Genomic DNA, 22201 nt, shown 5'->3' on the forward strand with positions numbered 1-22201 from the left:
CACCTTTAGCATAAAATATGCACTATCCCAATTGAATTGTCACAAGTTTTATTTGATTTTTCTGATATTAGCAGAAAGACAGTGCAACTGCTTTGGTTACTAAAGCCTTTGATTTTTATTTAAAAGCAAATTTCAGGGCTTTACTAATGAGCATGGAAATATAGAACAAGTCTAAACGATACTGCATTTTATTGGGGTGAAAAAGTGCTCAAAAATAGCTCATTAGCATTCTTCCCCCTCACTTTTCCAACCAGCTCACTTATAGAAAACAGACTCTTCTTGTTAGCGGACTCTCCAGGTGACATGTTTTAGACAGACACTCCGACTTTCTCTTTAGAGTGCAAAAAGATGTTCTTAAGCGATAAGACAGACTCCCGGGCCTCTTTCTTTTCTATAAAGAAGGAAAACTCTGCCAGACTGCTTCTGGCATAACCCCATTCGTTTTTCCTGCAATGACAATTGATAGAGAATGAAAGCACCCTCTGGGACATGGAGGGTTCAGTTTCCTTTGGCAGCGGTCTTGATTGGAAGCAAACCTGAATTATTTCACTTCAAAGCAATAAATAAGGAATATGTTTCTGGAATGTCAAAAACATGCACATTAACCAAAACCAACCTTCACAAGAATCTTAAAGCATAAGACTGCTTAGCCAAAAAAACCCCCAAACAAACCCCAAACCAACCAAGTTGTTACTAATTCAAGTGTAGAAATTGGTCAACAGTACCTTAGGATCCAGTGGGTGGGGTGGGAGGGATGGCACAGGGGAAGGGTATCACATAACATTCAGTTCACCTGACAAACTTACAATAGGTACTCCTAAAGGGAAAAAAAAGTATATGACCATCATGGCTATCTTACAATCTATAGACTGTTTCTGTTCTTGTTACACAAAACTTCACTACAACAATCATTACTTTTTTATCATTTATTTCAGTTAGGTGAGATACTTGACATTGCTGTATTCACCTATGTGCACCCTCCGCAGTCCTGCCATCTGAACTAGCATTAACTACTAGTGTGGCTTTTCTGGGGAAAAAAATCCATGTTGGTTTTACACATATACAAACAGCAAACACTGGTTTAACTAAAGATTTTTGACAATTTATTAACATTATTAGGCTTGAGAAACAAAATTAAGTTTTATTCAAAATGTATTTTTAAAATGTTAGTGCTCACCAACAGTAAGAAGAAACAGTCCTTTTTCTGCCTTTTTTCTTCCATATATTTATAAATAATGCACTGAAAAAAATACTTTTGTCTTTTGAGTCACCTGCAAAAGTTATTATAATATTCTTGTATCAGTATAATTAAAGATGGAGATAGCCTCATATGTCAAGGTTTTATCCATTAACATACCACATACTCCACTCAAAATGTCATCTGTGAATGATACAAATGATAATCCTGCTCTGAACTAGCTCATCATTATTATGATGAAATATCACAGGCAGTAATTCCCCAAACTTTTAAGGGGGTGGAAGGGGAAAAACCCACCACATATAAGTCTTGCACAAAATGCATGCGTGTATATAAATACCCAAAGTTGCTTTAGGAACAAGCAGCAAGATATAGCAAGGACAAATGCAAAGTTTATTCCACGTATGCTACAATTAATCAACATGTTAGGGAAGTATCAAAATTTGTACTATTAACATATGGCAACAGTTTTATTGTTACAACACATTGCAATAGATTATCCCCACTGGCAAAGGCTTTTAAGCTGCAGACAGTGCAATTGCATTAAATCTTAATTCTTCTGGGTCACGTTCCATGAATTTCTTGCAAACTTCTATCGCATCCTAGGGAAAAAAGTGAAAAACAAAAAAACACAAAACAAAAAACACTATAAATCATACTTATTAAAAGAGAACCACAAGTGAAATATGAAGATATGCTTTACACAAACTATGCTCAACATGGATTTTTCCTTCAAGGATTACTAAATAGTGTGACAAATCTACATAAACTGTAATTCTGATCTGAGTTACCAGTATTCAAGATTATTTACAGTGCTCATATGGGCAGCATAAGAGACCAAAGGTTTTATGCAGAACCTTAGCCACAATGATTTTTGTGACTGAATATTACTTTGTGCAACAGATCGGTTGCTTGTCTGACTTTCTAAATGCATCTCTCAAGTCTGCCTTTACTAGTACTGCTGTATTCAGAATTTTTTCCTTTGTCTCAAGATGAATCTAAGCTGTGTGGGGTAAGTGAAAGATTATAAGTAACTCCTTCATCTAGCTTTAGGGTGCAATCTGGAGAACACATGTTATCAGTAAAACAGAAAAAAGCCACATATGAGAAAAGGAAAGCTTTATCCGACTTCTCCCCCTGCCCAAACAAGCACAAATTGTATGCAAACTTTACAGACATTAATCTATGCTACTAAATAAAAGGGGTTTGTTTGGTTGGTTTTTAGTTTCTGTTTTTTTCTTTTTGTAAAGCTAAGCCAGTCTGGATACAATAAAAGTCAAATCTATGCATTGCCTTCTCTCAGCCTCAACTTCACACCATTCTGTGAGGATGACCGTTTATGCTCCCAATTCAGTGTATTCCTTTCCATTTAATTTCTCAACTCAACAGCTTCTGATACAAAGAAGCACCCAGAAGTCACAAAACTGGAGAATATCGAACTGTAACTAAACCAAAGGAAAGACAATGAAAACTTATCCTAAATTTTCAGTCTGATGACTTCATCTCAGGTACAGTTTGAAAGGAGCAGGGGTATATGAAAATCTCAGCACAGAAGAAAAGTCAGTCTGATCTTGTTATAGTCAACCCTTCTGACATGTCTTGTTACCATGTTATGATACTCTGTCATCCAGATTCACAACATGAGCGTTCTGAAATACCTGTTTTAAAACTGAGTAAACCTGTCTCACCATCCCACTCCATCTATTCCTCATCCAACTGTAAATATAGCAAGAGTTTTGTATAAATATTTTTATAAATATTTTTATAAATATTTTTTGTAAATTCTGTGGCAATATCACAAGAACTTTGTATACATCATTTAAGAAAGCTTTCTAGTCCTACCTCTAAAAAAGAATCGTCACTGGTTTCCCCATGGTTTATTGGAAATGGCTTGCGCCCATCTGTTGAAAGACAAAGCAGGATTGAACAACAACACATTTATAAAATTAGAAAAGCTTCAATTTTCCAGTTAGAACTATTTGAACAGATTTTTTGCTCTTCACTTAAAAAAATGCTACCTCATTTTTCATAAAAGAATCACACATGCAGCTAGCTATTTCCTGGTCTCTCCTCCACTGCTGACTGCTTTAACAGGTATCATTATGTACAGTCTGTTACATTTAAAAAAAAAAAAAAATCGAAGCAAAACAATGAAATACTTTTACATGTTTTATTTGAAAACTTTAAGGCTGTAAGTTGCGATTGTTTTAGTGCTGGTACAGTACTTCAGTTTTTCAAGTAGAGGAGAACAATTTCAACTACATTCAATGGATTTACCCAGACAGACAGCTGCACATCTGTGGTCTTTGACAGCTGTGATCAGGGACTCTATGACAGAACAGAATACCAAACCCACCAGTTTGAAGAGTCTGGCATAACTGAGATGTTACTCATTTAAAAATATATAAGCAAACAAACCCAGTAACTTTTAAGTATTAAGTACTTTCACAGCATTTAAAAATAGTTGCTGTAGTTAATTATTTTTTCTCCCATTTGCAATATAATAATGCTATCATTCTCAGCATTTAAAAAATAATTTCATTCATAGAAATGTTTTAGGTTACTTGCGAAGAGCTAACAGTATGAAAACATATGTCAGGATATCCTAAGTATTTGCTAGACCAAATTCCCTTTTGGCTCTGTCCTCTCTTTTAAAGACTTTTTCCTCCCCAAAGATTCCATCGAAGTTGACAATACTTCCAAACTACATTTTCCATAACTAAAAATAGATTCGATGTTAGAAAACTTTTGGATTTACATAAACAAAACATTGTTCATTATTGTAACAACCATGATTGAAGATACAACAATGCAAAATGGTCAGAACGTGCCAGGGAAACAGAACTGAATGCCCTGTACTGTTGCAAGCTAAGTTTGATTCGATTTTTTTTTTTTTTACAGCATTTTAATTTCATGTGCCTATAAATAACATATTTTCTATGGCAAAAACATCATAAGCATTTAACATCCATGTGCTTCCTTAGCATTTTCTGCCCACCAAAGCCCACATGCTGGCCACAGTGACGGAAGCCAGTGAATCAACTGAAAAACCTTCTCCCATTTTCCTACTTTGAAGTATTTTTTTGCTTTCTTCCGCTGGTACAGAGAGAAGTTATTTTAAGAACAAAGCAAATAGTATTGGCATTCCACTAGACAGAGGAGCTAAATGCCTTTTTTTTTTAGAAAAAAAAAATTTAAACAAAAAATGGGATTTAGCTTGCATCATACTTATGGAAAATGGCTAAACATCATAATCATAGTCTGTAGTGTGCTTTTTAAGCAGAGCAAATTAATGCACAATGAAAAGGTAACATGAAAATAGTAGCACACAACTAAGAGTGAGCCATCCATCACGCCTTGAAATTTAGTCATATTTGCATTGCATCCTACAGTAGCTGCCTCACTATTTGACCTAGTCACTGACAGACATACAGCATCATAAAAATACAGAAATGTTTGCCTATTGTTCATACTTACCACTGATAATACCCCTTAGATCACCTCAATATTAACATAAGCACTTCTTATATACCACTTACGCCCCAGGTTATGATTATTTGTCACCTGTTAAGGGCATGGCTTAATTACACGTTGATTTTCAAAAGATGAAAACATTCTCACCATAAAACACCAAAAAAATTATGTTAGGAAAGAGAAGTGACTTGCAGTTTTTAAATCCTGATCTACTTGCTAGCTTTCTGAAGTGCCTGCAGCAAAACCTAGTTGCCCAGCAACATGTTTAAGATTGGAGTCATTAAAGAATATCTGAGTAGAACTTGGTGCTACACAATCTGAAGAGGAAAAAAAATAGCTGTAGTTCAGAAAAGAGACTACTGTTTTACAGGTAACTGTCTTGTGACCACAAGAGGATAGAAGAAAAAATAACCAGCCTGTAAAATGGGTTGCAGAATATTAGTATCTGCTAGTATCCTGACTACATAATTACAGTTTAGACTGTCACTCTATTTAATAATATAGCTAACACTTCTAAAGTGGCATACAGTTCATTTATTAATTCATCAAGCAATTCAGGGACATAAGTATAACAGTACTTTCCTCTCTAAAACTTTGAGTGTTCATCAATTCTTTCTTGCTTCCTGTCCTTGTAAATCATAAAGGAAGTTTAGAGGCAGTCTAGTATTCTGTACCATTTTATCTTAATAGGAGGGAGTTGAGGGAAGGAGAATCCAAAAAAAAAACAATGTGAAGAAGGCTGCAATTGTTTGACAGAACCCCCCAGACCCTATGATGCAGCTGAAAAGAACCTAAACCCTACATTACATCCAGTAATCTTTCTAACTTTGATAGTTAACATTACTACTTGTATTTGTTTCAAACAAATGGAGAGCGGATAAAAAATGTTCTTACCCAATTCATAGAGATGACCACCTACATTAACTAATGCAATAAAGTGAAGATCTACTTTTTCATCTATACTCGGTGCCTGCAAGACAAAACAAAACAAAAAGAAATTGTGTTCACTAAAACTCTTATCACAATATGATTGATGAGAACATATCATCATAATATACAAAACACCTGGCCAAGAGAAATCACAAGTGAGAAGCACATTCTGGATCTATACAGAATGGCAGAAGTCACACTTCAGAACATTTCAGAATATAAAGAAGCTTTCTGCAATGCACAGATCAGCAAGAATCCTTTCAGTGGAGTATCTGGAAGTATTTCCAGTTATAGCTCTACATTAAAGGTTTATTTTTCACTACTGAATTAGAACTAGTATCAGTTCAAATACATTAACATTAAAAATAGATATTAATATAAATAGCAACTCCTTCACTAACCCATCTCCCATAACAAAGTGATGCAGGGTTGAACTCTGAGCCCGCTGTATTTTAAAACTGAAAATACTCAGCTGGTCAAAATAATTTTTTCCTTTTAAGTCACATATAGTACGGTTAACCTGTTCCTTCTTCACAGGCAGTCAAAAGAAACAGTTCACACATCTTAGGTGGGGAGGAAGGGAAATAACCAGAGGTGCCTAGACTGAAATTTCGAAGTGGCATCATAGGCATCATACCAAGAAAGGACTGAAGTGCAGTGACAGCATCAAGTGATATAACATAAAAAACAGTTACAGTTGGTAAAGATAGCTCTAGCCCGCTACTGTGTTGCCAACTATAGCAAGCAAAAGCTTTTTCAGAAGAAAGCAGGGCACGCACAGCATGGTACTCTTCCAGCACACATTCCAAACATCCACTAAGCAGTGGCTTTTGAACTTCTGAGCCAAAAGGTGCATCACCACTGTTGTGCTCAATAGCAATTGATGGTCGTATTTCCCCATCAATCTCTCCAGTCTGCATCTGAGTCTCTAGCCACAATTTAAGAAGATACTGTTTGAGAGAATGGGAAAAAGCATCTCAGTTTTTTCTTAAATTATCAAGAATCTGACTTCTGTGAAAATATATTTCATGCAGTTTTCTTCCATCTTGTAATTACTGTTAGCCTTATGTGAATTGCTTGAAGCACCTCAGAAATCTAAGAATTTGCCAGAAGCAGGTTATGGTGTAAAATGAGTTGCAGAACCTTACAGTCACATCATGTTTTCAAGACTGGGTTAAAAGTTTCCTTTGTCCAGATGGTCATGACTTTAAAAGGTGATCTAAACTGAAGAAATGTAGCAAACAACCAGAACAATGAAGCAAAGCACAAGAAGTCACCTAAGTCCTTCAGTACATCAAGAATGCCAAAGAACACAGCATTACAGAGGAACTGCCAACATCTTACAGAACTTCTATGTAGCAAGCTCAAAAACTAAAGAGAGAATTAAAAAAAATGAAACAACAAACCCACACAACCTCCCCTCACCCTCATTTGAGATTCATATCCGTGAAGAGTAAAAGCATGAAAAGGCATAAATACCCAGTTTCATCTGTTTCAGAGGGCCTAGAATGGAGAAAGAGCTTTCCTGCCTCTGAAGATGAGGCAGCTATCAAAGGGATGAGAGGACCATTCCACCAGAACTCCAAGGAGTCTTCTTCCCCTATAGCATAAGTGAATTGCCTTTGAGAATTTTGTTTTACAGAAGGCCAAATAGAGACAGGACTTAGAAAAACAAGCAAAACAAGCAGCCTCAAAAGTTTGGCTACCCCAGTTGTAAACTTCCAAGGACCACAGGCTTCCGTAACTTCCTGAAAACCACACAAGACAGTAGCTGACAACCAATGGCACCTTGTTATTTCCATTGATCAACCAACTTTTTACAGGCATTTAAACTGTGGTGCTACAAAAGTGTGCAGGCAGGCAAAGCTGAGAGTCCTTGCCAAACTGCACATTGCCACCTAATTCCCTTTGTAAATATACCACTTCTCAACTGTTCACTTACCAATTAAACCTACGAACTAGGAAATCCGGGCTTAAGAAATTTCAGGGTTAGGTGAAAGACCACTGCCAGTTAGTCTCACTTTAGGAAGGAAATGGCTTAGCATTTAAAAGCTTGCATCTAAACATACACTACCTAGGCTCGAATTTATATTAACTAGAATAGCTCAAAGTATCCCTATTTCAGAGGGCTTTCATCCTCTGAATTTCAGATTTGGTTTTGATCATATTTATAACAAAATACAGTTGCCCCTTTGACCATTTTAGGGTTGTGTTCTTTGCCAGCTTCTAATAAACACCTTTTCCATAGAGAGACACACGTGGCATGCTTGGAATGCTGAACCTATATATGGCTAGAAGATGGATAGAGAAGCCATCAGAAAAAGCATGATTAACTTTTCATAGAGTTTACTTGGAGACAGACTCCTATAGAATCCTGCTGAGTTTTTGTACATGCCTAATCTAAATGACATGCTTTCATTATGCTATTGCCAGAAGCCGTGAGAAACGTTGTTTTTACATTTTTAATTCCTCAGCCTCAGAGAGAGAATGAAAGAGCCATGCCGTTATTAAAGGTTCGACCACATGTTTTAATGTAGACAGTCTGCTCCCCTGTGACTTCTTTTCATCTAATGCAGATAGTAGTAAATTTACTCCAAAGTAAATTTACTCAAAGTAAATTTCACATTTCCTGAAAAATTAGGATTTCAATCATTTTTGACAGTCAATTATTTGCATAACCATAAGCACAGAGAAACAATAGGGTCTGAATAGTCAAGATGATGTAAAACTTTATATTATAAAAATCTGTTGCTTGTGACTTAGGCAAACAAGTAACTGGATTAAACTTTCCCAATGTGACGATTCGGATTCAAAATCCCCCCACCCCTCCTCCTTAGGGGGAAAAAAAGAAGACATCCATGGCATATGTGTGCATGCACACTCACACAGACACACACACGAAAAGAAGCCTAGTCAGGCTAATTTCTACTTCACTGGGAGCCTCTAGACATTCTAACACTTGAACCAGAAGATATTAAATTTCAAAGGAATGGGAAGAAGAGGGAATGTCAGCTTCAGGGAGATGTCTTTTGTGGTCTCCTTGAAAAGCTACGCCTTTCGCCAAGTTTTCAGCTTCTAATAAAGTCTGTGTGAATGCTTAAAAGAACATGAGAATATAGCTTTGAGAAGTCTGCCTGCATGTTCATAACTAGGTAGTATTTTCAGAACAATTACAGAGGATTTTCTCTAGAGTAATCTAGTGTTGGGATGACCTGTTCCTTTAGATTTTTTTCACTTAGAAGCCTGCTCAATGTGCAAAAGGAGACAGCAGATTTGAACGACCACATGTATGAACCACAAGGAAGGAGAATGACACAGGAGTCTAAACAAGATTGTCTGATCAGGATTTGGAACTAACCTATGGGATTCAAGACTCATTTTTCAAGTCTTCCGAAGAGCTGTGGCACACAGTGAAGAAAACTTATATTCATATTCTTTCCAATCCAGAACAGACAGAAAGAGGACAAATACCAGCATCTTGGGTAGCTAACAGAAGCTTATGTTATGGTTTCAACCTTAGTATAGGAAATAAGTTTTGGTAGGATGGGTTAGTGGACAACACTTTTCCAATTTATCTCTTCAAAAGAAAAAAAACCCTGAAAAAATAATAATCAGTAGACTTGAAAGTGATTGAAAAGGGGAAAATGCAAAAAGTTTAGTGCTCAGAGTGATGGTTCTGAGAATATCTTCTCAGCTGTAATTTTTTCTCAAGGTATTGAGATAACTCTCAATGGTAGTAATATAGCAAATCTTCATGAATACCCAGTCACATACAAAAGCGACAGCCAAGGTTACTGTACCCTCTAATTCTGGATACCACATTAAAAGCACCTAAATGATTTGAGTCCTGATTTTTCAGAGGATTTGACTGCCTTCTCTGCTAACCTGAACATTCAAATTAAATAATAAATGATTGCTGATTGCTGTGAGAAGTCAATTTTAATCGACTTGTCTCAGGTCAATACCCATTATTTCATATTATTGAAATTGCACCTCTACACTTCTTCCTCTATTCTCCACTAATAGATTTCCAGTCAGTAGTTTTTAAAATGGCATTTCCCAAAGTTTTTACTATACAAATGATAACCCCTCCTACTCTCTCTTGTACTGAGCAATTCCTTGACTTTACCTTTCGCCACTGCATGCTGCCCTCTCCTCATGAACTACAACACTCTCTTATTGCACTAACCTTCAGAAACTCAATGATACACTCCTATATCACTGTTTTCCCAATTACATCAGCTGGTCTAATGAAGTATATTTCATCACCTACAGAGTTTATCTTGCTAGTGCACTTGGAACATTATCCCAAAAGTCAGTATTCTATTTTCATGCATTTGAAATCTTTTGATGTTCAAGTTGCTACACTAGAACAAAACTGTTCATCAAATTTGATATGCAATGGGTTTCTTTTCCCTAAAACTGCATTTCTGGGACAAACACACAATTAGAAAAAAAAAAAAAATTGTCTTGCTCTCATGGACATATTGAACAAGTCCTCACCACATCCTGCTTAAAATTTATTTATGAAAGATCACATCATAAAAACAGGTTCAATGTTATATGGCAGACTTCTGGCAACTTCTTCCAACTGTATCTTGTATTTTTATTATTTCCTTACACTTGCTCTTAAGAGAAAGGAGTAAGTAAAAAGTCTCACAAACCAGTTTAGTAGAATGCTTTCCATTACAGGTAGAGATTGGTAAAGGAAAAAAACACCACTTGTGTTAAGTCAAGAAACTGGCATCAAGAGTCTGTCAAGTTCTAGAAGACGAGCAGAAAAGACTGATAAGGAAAAGACAATTTTCAGAACCTTAAGGAATAAAAAATTTCAGATGCATCCAACTGAAAGATCATGACAAAAGTAACTGAAGTCTAAGAGAAGAAAAAAATTTAGGTGTTTAACCATACAATTTCACTCACAAGGAGTTACAAGAAGCCAAAGAAAAACATATTCAAAAATGGATATTACACAACAGAACGTTAGGTATGGTTTTGATTCAGTAAATTTTGAAGTAAAGGGGAAAAAGTGATGCAATTGCTATTGGGTAGATTAGGCATCTGTAATTTCCATTTTGAAGCATGGAACATGCTTGGGCAGATGTACTGTGTAGGCCTGTGGAAAGCATTTGAAACCTGGTTAAAATACTGCAATTAAAACAAAGACCACTGGAATGATGATCACAAGTTTCAGCCAGATTATTTCTAGCTCATTCTCAAAGAATAGTGACATCTCTATTCATGCCTAATATACTGCAGTGAGTTTATGGTATTTGAAATGCTCTGGAGTTTCACAGTTGAACATACATAGCTTAATTTAGATCAAGGTATCCCTTGTCCAGAACACTGAACAAGAATTTCTGTAAGAAAGGTGTTGAGGGACAGTCTTGAGTGCTGACCCAAGAATGGACAAGAAGTTCCTTTGCTAAGCACTGCCTTATGTATTTTTCTACCATGCTGTCATTGTAGACAAGCTGTCTCAAGCTTATTATCTCTCCGTCCCCAACTACAGCTAGAATATGCAAGTGTCATGTGAGGTACAATTCCAAGCTGCAGGACAGCAGCATCTGATTTTGAATGAGAGGATGTCCAGCAAGAAGGTGAAATAGAGATGGGCTCTATCAATGACCAGACTATCTGGATACAGAATGTTTATACAAACACAAACCTCCCTTTAGATCCATAAACAAGAGGGATTATTCATCAGTATGCTGCTCTAAATAGGTATTTTTAAAGAACAGGAACTTTAGTCTGACACAGAAAGTAAATGGGAGAAAACAAAGAGCATGTTTTTCAACTTGAGGAGCGTAGGAAAGAAAAAAGAACAAGGAGATTAGCTTGACATATAAAAGGTAGCAAAATGATCTTAAGGCAAGCAGAGACACTAAACTAAAAGAACAGATAGCTGGAAGAATAAGAGATCATTACAAGGATTGAGGAAAAATCAACATTACTAATGAAGCATGTTGTTACCTATAGCTTAAAAATTTGCCACATCTACTGCAACTTATCAGGTTTGCATAGAACATTTCAGGACAGTATTTTGTTGTTGTTTTGTTTTGTTTTGTTTTTTTTTCCCTCTATTATATGTTCTTAACTCATCTGGAGACCTACTCTAAAAAATTTATTGTGTCTGACTGAGATGGAGTTAATTTTCCCCACAGCAGCCCTCACAGTGCTGTGCTTTGTATTGGTAGCTAGAAAGGTGTTGATAACACACCGGTGTTTTGGCTACTGCTGAGCAGTGCTGGCACAGCATCAAGGCTGTCCCTCCAACATGCCCTACTCACCAGTAGGTTGGGGGTGGGCAAGATCTTGGGAGGGGAGATAGCCAGGACAACTGACCTCAGCTGACCAAAGGGATATTCCATACCATATGACATCTGCTCAGCAATAAAAGCTAAGAGAAAGGAGAAGGGGAAGGGGGGCATTCATTATAATGATGTTTGTCTTCCAGAGCAACTGCTACACATACTGAAACGCTACTTCCAGGGAAGTGGCTGGATGTCGCCTGCTGATGGGAAGTAGAGAATAAATCTTTTGTTTTCCTTTGAGTCTGTGCACAGCCCTTGCTTTTGCTTTATTAAACTGCCTTTATCTTGACTCATGAGGCATTTTTTTTCCATTTTATTTTCTCCCTCCCTGTCCTGCTGAGGTGGGGAGTGATAGAGCAGCTTGGTGGGCACCTGGTTACCAGTCAAGGTCAACCCACCACAAAAGTCAAAGAAAGTTTTCAAGTAGGGAAAATGGGTTTATTTAAGGAGCATAAATACAGTCTCCCATCATTAAGAATTTAGCGCCGAATTTTGAAACAATCTGTTTTCTGTCTGTCAATGTTTAAGTAGTAGAAGTGTACTGAGAACTATAAGGAAGTTCAACTGTATTTTAAACAAAATAGACAGGATGTTTCCCCTCCCCCTTAAATTCAAGTGCATGTATTTCTTAATAAAAGCAATACTAGAACTTTTTCATACAAAGCTAAGCCCAATTCATCCTCTTTGTATATCTAGCAGAATGATCAGAGCTATACAAATAATACTTATTGATGGGTATTGATGGGCATTACAGAATTAAACTTGAAGGACAAGGTAGTATTTATTATCAAGCCAACTGAGACAGCTTTAATGCCCAAAACACTGTCTGGGGTTTTTTTGCATGTTAAACTAATTTACTTATAGTTTGTGTGTTCTTGAAACTTCTTGGAAAGGTGTGTTATACAAAAGTGTAAAGACGAGAAAAATATTTTAGTTACCAGTAAATATCAGACTGTGTTGTATTCAGTGATAAATGTTTGCATATAGGACTTAAAATTTTAATGTCAGATGGAGACAGGGGAGTTAACAAGAAATATTTTATAACTATTTTTAGTGACAAGCTTCTGTTTTGCCAGATACAGTTGTATTGAAGGCCACTTATTTTTTTGAATTGATTTTTTGAACATTTTCAAAGCAAATGCTCACTGCTAATAGATTTATTGGTTTTAGAAATTTTCTGAAGTAAATAGAACTCTCAACTTGCCAACAGTGGTCTTCTAGTATAATCACAATAGATTATGCTGTAACGTCCATCCTTGGTCAACCTCATTGACCAACACTCATGGTCAATGAATGTTTTTGTTCTAGGCAGGCACACTCAAGCTCAGGTCTTCCTCAATACATCGTTTGTTAACAACAAACTTATATAGGTCAAATTCATACAAGATCCCAGTTTCAAATTACAGAAATACGACATCAAATTTTCCAAGTTTTACTAAACAAACAAAAATGTCCCCACATAAAATGCCAGAAGTTTGCCGATGTTAATGGGATAAATATTAAATGGGGGGAGGAAGCATGAGTTGGGGAGAACTTAACTCTGCTAAACTCCATGTCTCCTCAAATCCCAGGGTATTTAACTAGCGCCAAATGATAACATCAAGAATGTTCCATAGTTCTGAAGATTGCAAGAGAGCTAGATACTTAATAATAGCAATTAATCATTATTCATATAAAGAGAAAAGAGTCTGGGAAAAAGTCTCATCTTGAGATACTTATCCATATAAAAATATAAAACCTATAAAGAAATGGAAGCACTTGGACACGAATTTTTAATAGCAATAAAACATTAAGAAGGATTTCCATATCTGGAAAGACCGATCTGTATGAAAAAGGAAATTATTTGGACCACGGTCAGAGTAGTTATTTCACCACAGTAAAAAATCCACATACTTCAAATAAGAATTTCTAGTAACACAGGTGAAATGTGGTCATTACCAAAGAATGATAAAAACAAAATCACTGTCCCAATTTTGCATTTAAGACCATTCACTTCTACATATCAAGATTTTTTGTGTGTGTATAGTAAAAGTGTGATCACTCCTTAAAAACAGGATGAAATACCACTAAACCACTCTTTCAGCTAATGGTGGTCATGGGACAGTTTAGAAATATTGGCTATTCTGTGCATGTAATTTTTTTTTCTACATTTTCAAGATATATTTGTGCCCTGTGAGTGAAGAAGAAAAAAAGTTAAGTATGGTATTTGATGACAAGCTTTTCTTATTAGAATGTCTTCATCTTCAACTAGAATGTATGTCTACAAACTGGATAAAGAAACAGATGTCAAGTGAGAAAGTAAGCCAGCCCCTTGGGATTACACGAAACATTTCATCCCTACTGAAATACCCAGGGACCATTAAGCAAGACTTAGAATGAAAGAAAAGGAGACTAGGTTTAGGATATGAGAACATAAACCAGGTCTCAAACACAGAAGAAATAATATAATGTGACAAAGAATTAGAAGCCCCTTGGTTTAGCACATCCAAATGAAAGATCGTGAAGATGAGGTGAAAAGAGGCTGGATGTGGAGCCTATGGTGAAAAAAAAATAAAGCCACTTCATGAAGGGCAAACTTCATCTATGCTTTGAAAATGGTTTGGTACGTATATTGAATCAAAAATACCTGGACAACAAAGCATGAAGTGACATACTTCTGCTGTCCAACATGGGTGAAAGAAAAAAAAGAAAAAAAAAAGAAGAAAGAAATCCTAAAAATGGTTGAGAAAAGACCCCAACAAAAAATGATGCCTTGAAGACCGAAGTTACATGGCAGAAGGCCAGTCGTGTCAGAGTAAGAAAAGACTGAAGATGGACTACACTTACAACAGAATGAAGCCCAACAGATGGAAGGCGTATCAAGGGCCGCCAACGACGAAGACGGATTGACGGACTGGTAGCCTTTGCAGGACCTACATGATTACGTTTGGCCCAGGAGAGGGATGCAGAGTGACACAATGGTGAAGCCTTCATTCTGCTGTGGCTAACCTGAGGCTGCGATGAGGATGGTGGTGAAGACAGCGAGGACGATGACGACTACATAAACATTAAAAAAGAACATACTTAGCCCACTTAAACTTGAAGTAACATACCTAAAAAGGCAACTGCAAAGATGTCCACTATTTATTATACTGTCCTTTATCTGATCAAATCACATACATAATAATCAAGAATGTGTTGAATTTGAATGAGAAGACAAAAGAACAATGAAAATAAGCAAAGACATGGTCCAAATCTCAAGTTTATCACCAAGATAAGCTAGAGGTTATTCACACCCAGTGAACTTCACAATATGAACACAAGTTAGCTGACTCATTCAAGAGACAGACTGTTGGAAAGTGAGGAGGGAGGGGATTTAAGTATCATCTCATGGAAGGAATAGTTGAGAACACAGAGTGATCAGTTTTGTCTACAGCTACAAAAACTGTAAGCAACAGTTCTTTGGTAATTTGGGAAAGCTAGGTTGTGCTACTCTGGGATTTAAAATTAATCAAGTAACTACTGTAACAGAACCCAGCGTTTCTTTACTGTTCCATGTCTAACATAAAAGGAAAGCAAAGGAAAAAGGAAGCTTACCGTGGTGAGGTATGCAACTTCCTAAGTTTTTCACCTATTCTTCTAAAATAGCAGGCCAGTGGCAGTATTGCCATTAACACTCAGGATCCCTTTAGTATCCGTGGAAGCAGTAGGACTATGTTAAACCATTCAAATTGTTACTATTAGAAGAAAGACCACAGAAGTATTAAAAATGACTCTCAGCTGCAACTGACAAAGTTACAGTAAATATATTAAGACCAGAAAGGACCATTGTGATGATTTAGTTTTGATCTTCTGTCCCACACAGGCCACAGGACCAATCAAGTTCAAGTTTTGTTTGGATCAGAATACACTCACAAAACAAAAACAAACATTCAACCTTAACTTTTTTTTTTACTACTGAAACAAATAGGAACAAATCAAAATGTCAATCAATCCTGTTTATAGCTACAGAGACAGTAACATATTCATACAGTTTACTAAATACATTAGTGCTAAATGAAAAGGCAACCTTTCTAGTCATGTGTAACGATGATATGAACAAGGAACAATGGATTACATTAGTTCATCTGACCATGACGTCAAACCAGGGGCTCACCTTCAGCTTTTCATCTACCAATACCTTCTCCTCTCAGCATATATAAAAATCCCCAGTGTCATCTTCAGTCTTTCAGAGAACCCTTCACCTTTTGTCAGAAATAAACTTTATCTTTTGTGCTAATTACAGTTTTTATTTGGCCTCAGAAAAACACTCCTTTGTTTGAAGCTAACCTAAAGGGCAACCCAGATTGTCCTATGTTGATGTCTTGTGCTTTACTCTCTCTTGATCTTTTTACACTGCCTGTAGATTTGGGGATGTGTTTTCATGTCACTGATAGATGTTGTTTAACAGTATAGGTCTTAGAACCAATCCCTGCAGAGCCCCACTAGCAAACAAACTTACTCATCAATGATACCCCACTTATCTGCACTGAAACCTCCTAGCTGCTTGTGAATCCATTAAAGTTATGCAAGCAAAATAGAAACCGCAGTTCCTTAAGGTATGTCCCATATTATGTATTCAATTGGATGATTCTAGTAGTCTTCAAAAACTGAGCATTAGATAGCTTCTCTGAAAAAAATTATTTTCACTTTTTAATCAATGCATAAGTGCCAGTCAAAACCATTTTCTTTCTTTGTATTATTTTTGAAGCAATTCATCTTCTTTCCTATTCAATTTTCTTTTTTTTTCCTTTTCTTATCAAGAGTGGAACAATGAATTGGTTCTTTCTGCTCCCATATTGCTGACCTTAAAGAAGAAAGACAGGGATAGGAATTCTTCATGAAGAGTAAGAATCAAGTACAGTAGAAACTGTAGAGCTCAGATATAAGCATGAAGTGTTATCAAGTCTCATAACCTGTCCAGAGAACAGTTTTCCACAGGTTTGTCACAGTTAGGTTTTTTTCAGTTAGCTTCTCATTTTCAATCATTCTGATCCACCCCTAAATCTCAGCAGCTCCACATAAAAGAGGATGAAACCAGAAAACCTCTAGTCCAAAAATGTAACTATATGAAGACAGAGGAATTTAGCAATGACAATACTTCTACAAGTCAGAAAGGCTTACAAGAGTTTAATGGCTATTATAGTTTATCTGTACTACTGATTGTTTTTTTCAAATTCTTGAATTGAACATATTTAAAATGAGACATTTTAAATTTAGATAACATATCAGATGGCTTTAAAAACAATTTATTCTCAGCTTGCCTAAGCAAATTCCAGAAGATGACTGATAAAACACTGCTCCTAGAAGTCCTCACAGTCCACAGACCTCCCTATGCAGGGAGGAACCTGTAAGATGAGAACCTGCTGTGGGGCAGAAATTTAAGACCTTTGCTGACTAGACAGTTCACGATAAACAGCAAAACACGCTACATTATGTTTTACAATTTTGTAAGCTGCTGTTATCAAAACAGGTAAGACTGTTAGTCTTCCTAGAATCTGCAATATAGTAACTGCTTACTTGGAAATAGTTAAAAAATGAAACTGAAAAACTTGTTTAGAGTAGGCATTTACTCTGGCTTTAATGCATGTCATTGACTGGAAGCTGTTAAACTGTATACTTTTGCTCTGAAAAAACCCTATCTTTCAGCACTCCTAGTGTAATTACTATGAAACCATTAATAAGACTTTGAACAATACCAAATTTAAGATTTAACAGTACAGACATGACCAGAATATTGAAGGATTTTTTTTATAAAGCCTTTTTTACTTTTGTTACCATTTTTACCACAATTCTTCACTTTTACCATTCTTAATGATTGCACTTATTTCTTTGTTTTCTGGCTAATATTGCTAAAGTAATACAGAATATATTAAAAACGCCCCTTGCCTGAATGCAATGAGACCAGAAAAGACTTTAAAGTTCTCAAAACTGAACTTATAATGCAGTTTAAGGCAACTAATATTTTAATATTTCTAAGTCAGTATTTATCCTCATTTTAAATTCCATTCATTGAATCTTTTTATCCTTTATTTCCTGTACTAGTGGGTCCCCTAGTGAGATCAACCAAGACAAACAGAAACTTCCTCCCCACTGAAAATATACTTTTGCATTTGTAAGAGTGAAATTTCAACAGGAATTCTGGAAAAGCAAAGTTAATACGCGATTATGTCTAATTAACAAGGCTGCAATAGCCATAAAATTCCATGCATTGCTTTAATAATAAGCACAAATTTAGCTGTGTCAACTGAAGTTGCTTTCAACTGAGTATTAAAAAAATTGAATTACATGTCAATATTTATATGAAACTAATGTTAAATACACATCTCCAAATAAAGGATACAAAGTCATACATTTCACATTTAATTTAAAATGTGGAAGATGAATCATAACTTGAGACATTCTATTCAAACAAGACTTACTAACAGCTAGAAACTGCAGAGAAGAGAGCATTAGACTGACTTCACAAGATGGAAAGATCACAGGAGCATATTTCTGTGCTGAAAATTGTAGTAGGTCAAATATCTGAAGTGGTAAAACAAAAGCCCTGAAATAGAATTGAATGTTATTGTCATATAAACCAGTAAGCGCATTGTTTATGGTTTGTAATACAAAAAATACATTATAAACAAGTTAAAAGCTTCATGGAATAGGTCCAAAAAAACATTCAAGCTATTATCATCTGCCCCAATCCAAAACTCATTCCTATATATAGCTGTCATTAAAGCCCAAAGCCATTTAAATCTAAGATCTAAAGGGAACACCTATAAAGTTCACCAGGCACCAAGAGCTGTGCTTTTGCACATACCTAAAAGTGCAGAAGTTTGATAGTGCTGAGTAGCTCATGACTTGGCTCGTGTCCAAACCTGTAGAAACAGGGTCTGCTCACCTTGTTTGGGGAACTCAATTCAGCAAAGTATCTCAGTCCACAACTAATGCACTGAAGACCTGACAGAACAAAGCAGCATCTGGTATTGCACGACTGTTTCTTTCTAAGAAGAAATATTTATTACTGATTAACTTGCTAGCAGTTACAAAAATTCATCTATCTGGAAGCTCAAGTTCAGGGCATCCTCTCACTGGAAATTTCAAGCCCGTGCATGCCACCTTCCTCTATAGAAGCTTCCATGTCTATCAGCAGACAAACTATGCTGGGACTGGGGCTTTCTTTCCTCCGTTTTGAGGTTGTGTCACTGTGTAGAAAGAAATGCTAGTTGCACTGGGACAGAGATCACATGAGCTTTAACTACATACCAACATCACTGGAAACTTGGGAAACAGAAGGAGATACAATACTTTTAGTCCTGGTCTTTGTTTCATGTGCACAACCCTGGGATCAGAGGCCCTGCCACATGTTCTGCATCTGCTCAGTTGAGTCAGTCCATGAGCATGCAATAACTCCTCCCAACAAGCTAAGTGTTTGTGGTCTCGTTATACAGTTTCCATACAGTAAGCCCTGTAGTAGAGATGGAGGAAGGTTGAAGTGACAATAAAAAAATGAAACTTTTCCAGCCAAATAGGCAATATAAGAGTTATAATAGCTTTAAGATTATATTCATAGAGGACATACTTAATAGCTATCATTTTTTCCCACCACCTTCTGAGGCTTTTTTTGTTTTTCTTAAGTAATTGCTCATTATTGCGTTAAACACAATGTTTTCAAGGGTCTGTAGTACAGTTCAAGGTGCAATAGCGTTTTTCTTCCTTAGAAGTCATTATCCTTAGGAGGTTTTTTACATGCAAATTAAATACATGCATCACACTGTCTGAAAAAGTCCTCCTTCCTTCACAAGTGTTTTTAATCTTTTGACAGCATTTCAAGCCTCTTTTGGTGGTGGTGGTGAAATCTTGAGAGATATTAAGTCCTGTCAATGTCAAAAAGTTTATTTTGTAAGAAGATAAGGAGCCAGACAGGGAAGAGGAGCCTAACAAAGGAAGTATTCCACAGAGGCAGAAGCTGCTTCATGAGCTCATCTCCAACAGCACATCACAGAATTCACACAAATGAGAGACATTATGAATATTTCAACTGCAAGAAAAGCCTTGTTCCTAACTAGAACTTGCTTACATGCAACAAAAGCCTGCACAACATGCAAATTCTTAGGAAGTTAAGGTTCACAAACCCCACTCCTCAGACCTACTTGTTTTGTCAACAGCATTAATATGTATTGAAACTGAGACTACAGCTTTTAAACTGAATTGGGCTACATCCGCCAGCTAATCAACTTCTGCACCAGTAAGTTTAATTAGTGTTCCTACAGTTGGTAAAAAGAAAATCTGTACCATGTTCTCCATGTCAGTTTAATCCATGATTAAGAATGGACAGTATCCCGAGAGTATTACTTTGCTAGACATATGGGTAAAGACAGAGCTTAAAGACAAGAAAAATAGTGAGATCAGAGCACCCAAAAAAAATCTTTCCAAAATTACTGATAATTTATCTCTCTCTGAAGACCTAAATTTAAGTTCTATGGCCTATGTTAGGCAAAAGTCAAGCTAGATTATCACAATGGTGACTTCTGTGATCAAAAATTAGTGGAATTACAAAAAAGAAAATTCCAAAGGTTAGGGAGCTCTGCAAAACCTAAATTAACTAGATTTTTTCAAACAGTTTTTCCTCCACAAGTTTTTTCTTAAATAAATTGAACAGCATTGCTGCACACCCAATTACCATATTTTTAGAGTGCTTCCTTGAACAAAGTTGGTTGATGCAACATCAATTCTCTGAGTAGGTTTAGCCCACTGTCTAGCTTCAGCCATATTGGTAAAATGTCGGCAGTCTTAAGGACAGTAAGTTCTTACAATTTTTTTCCCCACAAATTATTGGTTGGACAAAGAAAGAAAAAAAAAAAAAAAGAGCGCCAAATCAGTTTCTCTTCTGCCTGAGGGAAAGATGTTGAGTGTGAACTCAAGCATCACCTGTCGTGGTCAGCCTACTAAAATGTCAGTGAGCAAACACATGGCTAGAGCCTGCTGCTTACTGTCTCTTACACAGATAGTGCAAGAACAGCACTGGAAGCGTTATGGATTAGAGAGATGCAAAAAAAGAAAACAAAAGAAACAAACTTATGACAGTTGGTTGGTAGAGATGGTAGATGTAAAACTGTAGAAACATTTTGTTACTTTCACTCGTTATTTATTTATTTCTTATATACTTGTTAGTTAACTTCATGGGCTGCTTTATGGGTGCGAATATCCTCTATAGTTATGTTTCATCCTAGGAATCAGAGTTCCCTCATACAGATTTTAGAGTTAAGCATAAGACCTGGAATAACAATTCAGAGCAATACTGTATTAATACCTTACTAGTTATTTGCTCAGTATAGAAAGTATAGAAATCAGATTGATGCATGTCTCTGAAACACTGACACGTTAAGTAACAGGGCAATGCAATGAGTCAAAGACTAACCAAGTATAATTTCAAAACATTTAACATGATTCTAGTAAGCTCATTTTTACACTTAACTGCATAGGCTGTAAAGAAGAAAAAGCTATAGCTAATTTTTCTAGGCAACTTCAGCACGTTTACAGGAGACATTACATGCTTGTTCTGTAATGCTAAGCTAAACAAAAATCATCTTGGAAACAGTTATATAGTTGATTTTATATTCTCCTGAGATGCAAGTGTTTCTTTACAAGACTATGGATTATTCAGAAGAAACACTGAGGAATATGGGCTATTTAAGAAAAAAATCCCACCATATGTTCTTGGCAGGAGCGAAAGGGAAGCTCCTTTATGTTTCTTCTCTAACAATAAATTGTAATGCCCCAGGGAACCAGAGATCTTTGAAAGTTCAAGTTTTATAGCAGTTGAGAACAGAGTGCATTGATTCTACTTAGTTCTTGCCAATGTTAACGACTGTTACTGTGATCAAAGTCTAACTTAGCGCATTCCAAGCAAGATTATAGTTCTCAAGGCACACTAAACAAGTTTACAGAGTACAGTTCGCAGTTATGGTTTGAGTTAAGGAAGAAATCAAGCTGTGGTAGCTTTTTTCATGGCTGCCAACTTCAATCCATGTTAAAAATATTCCTGATCATGCTTGTGAACAAACAGTATATCTAAGTAAACGTACTGATGTGCACAAGTATTTCAGGTTTTTTTGTGAACATCTGAGACGAGTTCTCACTTGTGAATTTTATACTGAGAGTCAAACACCAGTTTTCATTTTCAAAGGCTAAGTTTCCCACCATCAATATTTTTGATAGAGGTCTAATGAGGTGAAAGAATGTTGGTTTTATTTGAAGTGGCAGCTCAGATGCAGCA

At 36.3% G+C, this 22201-nt stretch overlaps 1 protein-coding gene across 1 annotated transcript in view; it reads right to left on the reverse strand.

Moving 5' to 3' along the window:
* Positions 1–1080: 1080 nt before the first annotated feature.
* The window catches only part of UCHL3 (ubiquitin C-terminal hydrolase L3), a 44658-nt gene continuing 23537 nt past the window's right edge, over positions 1081–22201 (reverse strand). The window contains exons 7-9 of the mRNA XM_074815518.1: positions 5567–5642; positions 3041–3099; positions 1081–1800 (exon numbers count right to left, since the gene is read on the reverse strand). Coding sequence (XP_074671619.1) covers positions 1717–1800; positions 3041–3099; positions 5567–5642 — 219 coding nt within the window. The 3' untranslated portion in view covers positions 1081–1716. The remainder of the gene's footprint in view (positions 1801–3040; positions 3100–5566; positions 5643–22201) is intronic.

Source organism: Strix aluco, chromosome 2 (assembly GCF_031877795.1).
Source record: "Strix aluco isolate bStrAlu1 chromosome 2, bStrAlu1.hap1, whole genome shotgun sequence".
Lineage (NCBI taxonomy): Eukaryota > Metazoa > Chordata > Aves > Strigiformes > Strigidae > Strix > Strix aluco.